At 37.5% G+C, this 7,926-nt stretch overlaps 1 protein-coding gene across 1 annotated transcript in view; it reads right to left on the bottom strand.

The window, feature by feature from the left end:
• Positions 1 to 642: 642 nt before the first annotated feature.
• LOC125670755 (heat shock 70 kDa protein 12A-like) overlaps positions 643 to 7,926 on the bottom strand; it is a 61,427-nt gene continuing 54,143 nt past the window's right edge. Inside the window, exon 5 of the mRNA XM_056163660.1 lies at positions 643 to 1,990. Coding sequence (XP_056019635.1) covers positions 918 to 1,990 — 1,073 coding nt within the window. The 3' untranslated portion in view covers positions 643 to 917. The remainder of the gene's footprint in view (positions 1,991 to 7,926) is intronic.

Genomic DNA, 7,926 nt, shown 5'->3' with positions numbered 1-7,926 from the left:
GGAGGGATCTTTATCGTGCCACACCTGCTGTGACACGGGACCTCGGTTTTTGCGGTCTCATCCGAAGGACCGCCCCATTTAGTCGCCTCTGACGACAAGCAAGGGTTACTGGGGACCTATTCTAACTCGGATCTCCACGGGTTAAACGTAATGTATCCTACTCCTCGTGTGCACCTCATCCCACCTCTGGTATATCCAGGGGTCCGTGTTTGCCTAACTCTTTATTTTGTATTGCTAATAGGAGTTATGAGATTGATCACTGTTCGTTATCTTCACCTTTCATCATGGACTTGTTATTTTAGAATGATTGATTGTATCTTGTTTTACGTCCCTCTCAATACTTTTCACTCATGTTGAGACGTCGCCAATACCGGGGAAGGGCTTCAAATTTAGGCCTATGCTTGGCGCTTACAGCCATTGAGCAATGAGGGTTCTTTAGCGTGCAACACTTACTGTGACACGGTACATCCGTTTTTAAGTTCATCTCCGAGGACCCGTGACATTCAGACCTGATGCCAAACGTTTGGCGATGGAACTGTCACTACCTGTTTTAACGACGTAGGTCTGTCGCAGCTGGGATTCGAACCCCGACCTACATAATGCCAATAACACAACACCATGAAAATACAAAACATTGCCACCTTTGGTTTTATAGATCAGTACTTCATTATTTATTATTGATTGACATATACTATTTTTCTAGCGACGATTAGCGTAAAAGAAATGAAACAATTATATGAGATATGATTTTTGCTGATTGACTTAAATAAATGTCAAAACTGTTGCATTATATCAATTCCTACAAAGTATTTTGTATGCTTCCAATCTCATATATGTAGAACAATGTATTGAACGATATACAGCTTGATACAACCACAACGATGTTTTAGCCGTTTAAAGGATTCTGTAGATTGGCTTCAAAGAAAATTAAAGGTTGCGCTGACTTTTTCACCGGTATGCATCGTGGCAGTAACCTTTATTTCAGTACCGGCGATTTCCATTCTTGTTGTAATATAAACCTTTTCGGGCCAGATACCATTATCACAGTTTACTTTGACCACACCCAACTGTCGACATCCCTCATCATCTACATACATTGGGCATTTCTTATCAGAAATGTAAACATATATTTCTATTGGCTCAAAACGTTTTTGTTTTCGCCATGCATCAATAAACGAAGCTCGGCTTTTCATTTCGATTCCATTATCAAGCGTAACCACCTGTCCTTCTGTAAAAAACTTCCTAAAGATCTGTGAACAAAACGGTGATCCTTCAACGATGATCCGCCTTGATGTTGGGTGTATGGCTTCGTCGAATGGATCACAGACTTTTTCACCATATGTGTATCGACATATTCGAGAAAAAATCACGTCTGGGTCGTGACCAAAGAGTACAGCACCCTTACAAATGGCTAATCCTGCCTCCATTGGAATGATAAACTTTCGATCTGGGAAGGCGTTTCTCATAGCAGAGTTGACTATTGCACTATCAGCAAATCCTCCCACTGTTATTATGCCTTTAATATTTTGACAACTTTCATGCTTCAAAATATCTTGAATATTGCATATGATGTCATCTACCGACGTCTTGAAAAATGATGCAAACAAAGGGTGCTCAATACTAAGTTTATCCCCGGCAAAAGAAACAGCTATGTTATAGCGCGATGCTTTAATCTGGTCTTGGATCGTAGTGCCACTTTTTTCCAACACAATATAATTAAAGGCTGCAGGAATCTTTAAGGTTACCTTCCTCATGGATTCGTTCTCAATTGTTCTTTTTTTCAGCTCAAATCCTCGTAAGAACTCTAAATACTCAGATCTACATTCCTGTTTGAGAAAATTCATGACCTCGGGTCCAAATAAGTCGTCCAAGAAACCGAGAAAGGTCTCATCCACTTTGGTTCCTCCCCAGGGTCCGCCACAGACCTTGTAAATCGTTTTCATTTTCCTATCGTACGTTGTTTCTTGTACAGTGACATCTACTGTTCCACCTGTGAAAAAGGAAAAAAAAAAGAAGCCCTCTGAAGTAGACAATTAAGTAATACTACCTTCTTTCATAATATATCTACTTTCCTTAGATTTGGTTTGGACATCATGAATAATATATGTAATTGAATAAAATGATGATTAATGAAGTGTTTCCGCCGCGAAATTTTTTCATAGAATAACATTGTACGCTCGTATCTTTGAGGAAAACAAGGAACAATAATTTGCAATAAAGAGCGAATAAAGCGTTATTTCATTGACTTTTACAAATTCGTTCTATACAACATCCAACGATGACAAAACAAACAGGATCCACATTTAATTACACTTAGCGTTTTCACCTTGTTGAACTGCTCTTCAGTGTGTAACAACTTGAAGTGCAAACACAAGGCACCACTGCTGTTATGACATCGTAATAAACATTGATGTTATGAAATCACAAAGACGGTATAATTAATGTGTTAATGAGTTAATATTGTGTCAATATATATATAAACACGTTTGTAGATTTAGTGTAGTTGTAATGCTAGGTGTATGTTGTTGTTTTATTATTATTCATGTTGATATTGGTCACATTATTTCATTCTTCCGAAGAAGGGACAGGTCGTCCCGAAAATTTGACAATCGGGATGTTCATGTCGTTGGTCATTTTAGTGTTCTGTATAATTTCTTTGTATTTGACCATGTATCCACGTTGTGAGTCCAACACTTCTAGGTATTGGGTGTTGGAACTTGGTGCTTGTAAGACTCTAAAGTGCGATGGTCGCTCCAAAGTGCGATGGTCACGCCAAAGTGTGATGGTCACGCCAAAGTGCGATCGTCACGCCAAAGTCCGATGGTGAAGGGTTCAGTAACGTTTATGACGTCACGTCAATGTGACGTTATTCTTAACGTCTTTCAAAATGAAACCGAAGAAATTCAACGTCAGTTTGCACCATCGCACTTTCTTGAAATATTTCGACCGTGTTACCAATCTTCTTTAGTTGTGTTTATCTATCATAGCAATGTAATACAAGAATCCATGCACAAACACTATGACGTCACAGTGAGTATTACAATTGAAAAGTAACGTCATAGTAGATATTGCGCGAAAAGCATTTGAAAAATAAGAGTCTAATAATAAAATTAACAATGCTCACACATCGTCAAATATGAATATGCGTAAATTAAATACTAGTATTTGGTAAGTAATGTGAAAAACATTCTACAAAAAAAACCCGTTCATAAATTCCCACGAGGGGTTATTATTAAAAATATTCGCACCTGGAGGTGTAAAGCTCAATTACTAGTGTAGAACTGTAGTGAAAAATGAATATACATGTACATGTATAAAGAAACACGGCTGAAGAAGACCTGTAACACGGTCGAAATATTTCAAAAAAGTGTTTAGAGTTGTTTTTTTTAAAAATATGAATGATTAAATATGAATAATTACTCCTCCTAGTCACCTGATCCCACCTCTAGTGTGTCCAGGGGTCCGTGTTTGCCCAAGTATCTATCTTGTATTAATCAAAGGAGTTATGAGATTGATCGCTGTTCGTTATCTTCGCCTTTCATACTGATGTTGAAGTATAGCATTAAAGTGTAAAGAAATAATTAAGGCTGTAAAATTATGGATAATGATAATTATTAATCGAAATGAAAAAAAAATGAAAAATGAAAAAAGATCGATAAATAAATAAAAGAAATAAGAAACTCCTCACAATTAAACCGAGTAAATTAAGTAACATTGATTCTGGTGAAGTTATTGCGATGTTTCATACCATTGATGCAGAGTGATTTTAGTAAAATTTCTTTGCTCGTCTCCGCATCGGTTCAGTGAATATTACGGTCAATAACCACTACTGTCATGTCTTACCATTTGTGTTCTGCGAGATTGAAATGCTCGGCCACAAATTTTTAAACTCTTAATTCAATGACAGATCCTTGTACGTAGGTCTCCAGTTTCATCTACTTATTGATTGTCACAAACTTTGTAGATAGATGCAGTTGTCCGTGCGACAAGAAGGTCCCCAAGAATATTTTAAAATCGGTCGGTGACAGTGCTCTTAAAATTGTCTGTGCTCGCGCTGTGTTCTGTCATGAGAACAAGTTTTAAATCCCCCATTAGGCAAAGAATTTACCAAGAAGTAAGTACAGTTTCTACAGTCATCTGGCCCAAAATATTGATGATTTCACTTGGAGCTCAAATCCTGGTATTCAATTAAGGAATAGTTTAGCAAACCCAAAATTCACTCAGTTTGATCAGCAAAATGATTTGTGTCATATGACGAGAGCTTGAAGTTGGCATAAAATTGCAAAAATGCTATTTTCAATGAAAATATCCACAAATTCAGGTGGTTTTCCTTTTAGAAAACATACAGCGCATGCGTCGAGCAAATTCATATTGAAACATGTTTTTCATCTCAAAATAATACACAATATATATCATTTTCATTTTGCTCGACAAATGCGCACATCTTTTCCTGAGCAATAATTTGTATGACATTTGACAGTTTTCAGGCTTATTTTGAGAAAAAGGCGGGAAATGTCTTATTCATGATGTCATAATGCTATCCATTTAGGACTATCATTCTGATTTTGTTGACATAGTATACCTGGCATTTATTTTACTTTCTTAAAACGCTGATTAAGGTTAATTCCAGACACATTTTATAGAGAGAATTTTTTTGGGCCTTTTTATGTATACAACCGTACCTTGTTCTTTGGTTCGTACCACCGTGTTTTTAAGATTTCTGGGATGTCTGAAGGCAGCAATAAAAGGTTCTTTGAAGACCTCAGTGAATCTTTGGTTAGTATGAATAATGGAAATATACTTCTTTAGAATTTTGTTGAAGTTTTTCAAGAGAGAGTGGTTTGTAGTTACCATTGGAAATCTGTCAACTACTAATATTTTAACATCTCATCAATAACTGCTTGCACTTTTGGGGCTTCATAGGCTCTCCTTTACTGATGTTTCATTAGATGGGTGCTCTCTTCTTTATAAAGTATATGAGTGGAGCAGATGCGACGCACTCTGCAGGCTGAACTTTTAGGTACTCTTTTGAATGTATGGGGAGGATGGCAGCCTGACTGCATGAGATCCAGATGAGAGTCAATGGGTTTGTTGTGGAGACTGAATTCGATATTTTCGTCAACAATCTGAGACGTGGTGTCTAGATAGTCGTTACTGGATGCAGAAATATCAACAATGAAGTTGATGGAATCATGAAATGTATTGACTAGTTCTTCATCTTTTATTGACTGGTTCAATAAAGTTGTTGAGGTCTCCCCGACTTTCTACCCATTTTACCCCTATGTCTTTAATGAAACAAAATCACCTAAGGGCTTCCTTGGTGCCCGCATTAGTTTCCGCATAAAATGTTGTTATTTCGGTGTCAATGGCCGTGTCACTAAGTAGCTAATGTTGCCGTTTAACATGAATTTATTGAACTTGAGAACATGTTTCAGGAGCTTGACCAACGATTCAGAAGAAGGTCTCTAAATAGACCTCATATTCCAAACGTCCTTACAGGCTTCAATACCCTCCTTGTGTGGAATGTTGGTATACAAGGAGATGACGTCCATTGAAACCAACAATGTGTTGTCGAGGAGGTCAGAAGAGTGAGTCTTATTTTAAATGTAATCGGTGGTTTCTTTGTGATATGACGGTAAACTATCTACCTGGGGTCGGAGATTTAAATTGAAGAATAGAAATTTTCTCGGTGGGATGTCTAATGGCAATTGCGATGGGTAGGCCCGGCATGCCTTTGTGGATGTTTGGAAGGAGATTAATATACCTTCGTCTGCAGTCAGCAGGACAGAGTGCTTCTTAAACATAACGTTCTATTTCTTCATCTTTGTACATTTGTTGATGGTTTGAGCGATTAAAGGGCAGCTCTTTCCTCCTTGGTGACGTTTCCATAAATGTGAGGTCGTTGAGACAGGAGATCTTCGATATCAGAGTGCACTGCGTCGATATAAGATTCCAAAGTCCTACATTTTCCAATCGGAGACTCCCACGAATTCTTAAACTTGTCGAGTTTTTCTAGCTCAAAACTTTCTGTAGGCTGGGAGATATTGTTAGTACAGTGCTCGTTCTTCCTGTAGAAGTGTTCATCGAGACTCAGTTTTATGAAATTGTCCTAGCGTAATCTCTGGCTTCTTTGTCATCTACTTCTTGTTTAGTCCCTTTAAAATCAGCGATGTTTCAGGTTCTGAGAGTGACACTCGAGGCGTTCAAATCTGGACACACCTCAAGTTTTGTCTGCGGAAGTGGAGTCTTGGCTACAGATTTGTATTTAAATCGTATTCTTAGCAATGATAGGTGAACATAACAGTGATCAATCTAAAGACTTCTATAAGGAATACAAAATAAAGAGTTCGGCAAATACGGACCCCTGAATATACCAGAAGTGGGATCAGGTGACCAGGAGGAGCAAACATTCTCTGTCGACCAGTCACACCCGCTGTGCGCCCCATGTCTTGATCAGGTAAACGGAGTAATTAGTAGTAAAAATCAGTGTGTCAAGAACGGCCCAACAGTCGGTAAGAAACACACCAGACAGCAACTGACCTAATGGTAAGTTGTATTGGCAAACTAAATCATTACAACGACCATAGAATTTGCGAAATACTGAATTTAAACGGGACTGTTGAAACCCACTGTAATATCATCTTGTTTGTAAGTACCCTGCCTATGTGATTAATGCATCTTAACGATTATTAACTGACAACAAAATTAAATTACATAAAAAAGGAGTTAAATTTACACTCACCCCACTCACAAACATATAGAGGAAAGTTAAAAAAAACACGACACGAACGCATTTTATAGAATATTCCGATTAGCTGAATTTTTCTTAGATAAGGGAAATGACGGCAATTCTATTTTAGGCAACAAAAGTGATAATATGTCCCATAAAGGTGGGAACATAATTAAGATAAATTCATTAGTACAGTAATATAATTTCCTGTCGAACAACTTCATCAAAATCGTTTTAGAAACGACTTTAAAAATTTATGCTATGAAAAACTTTAAAAATTACGAAAGTCGATAAAGGTATCCCATTAATTATTATGGATCGTAATTATTATAAGTCATACTCTCTTTCTGTATTAGAAAATAGTAAATATCATGACAAAAGCAAACTTATAATTCGAAGGAAGTTAAAAAACCCGAAACAATTATCGATAAATACGGACAGAAATATATTGCCAAAGAGACTAAATATCGACTTTCATTTAATATGAAGTGTGAAGATAACGAACATTGATAGATCTCTTAACTCCTCATGGCCGGTCGACAGGGGATGCTTTCTCCTCCTAGGCACCTGATTCCACCTCTGGTACGTCCAGGGGTCTGTGCTTGCCCAATTCTCTATTTTGTATTACTTATAGGAGTTATGAGATTGATCACTGTTCGTTATCTTCACTTTCCTATCAGAATAAAAAAACCCAGTGTTGCACAAACACGGTCCCTGAATGCAGCAGAGGTGGAATAAGGTGCACAGGAGGAGTACACATCCCATATCGACCGGCCACACCAACCGTGAGCCCTATATATCGATCACGTAAACATAGTTATCCGTAGTCAAATTCAGCGTGCCAAGAGCGAAACACGTCACACTACATTTGACCCAAAGATAGGTTGTATTGACAAACTAGATCATTATAACGACTAGAGAATTTCCGAAGTGCTTACTTTAAACGCCTCGATTTAAAAACTAATTATACTTAGAACAAGCTCTTGGATATGGAATCAGTTGAGAGATATAAACGGGATGATATTAGCTTTTCCATCGTCAACTTCCCATATGTTTGTAGCAATATTCCATTATCACCTGCATATGCTGTTTATATATCTCAACTGATTCGATACACAAGAGCTTGTTATGCTTATGGTCAGTTGATGTTGCAGGGATTCTAACAATCTCGTTTAAAGTCAGCATTTTGCAAATTC

This window comes from Ostrea edulis, chromosome 4 (assembly GCF_947568905.1).
Source record: "Ostrea edulis chromosome 4, xbOstEdul1.1, whole genome shotgun sequence".
Lineage (NCBI taxonomy): Eukaryota > Metazoa > Mollusca > Bivalvia > Ostreida > Ostreidae > Ostrea > Ostrea edulis.
Note: the sequence above shows the minus strand (reverse complement) of the source record. Positions and strands in the feature narration are given on the sequence as shown.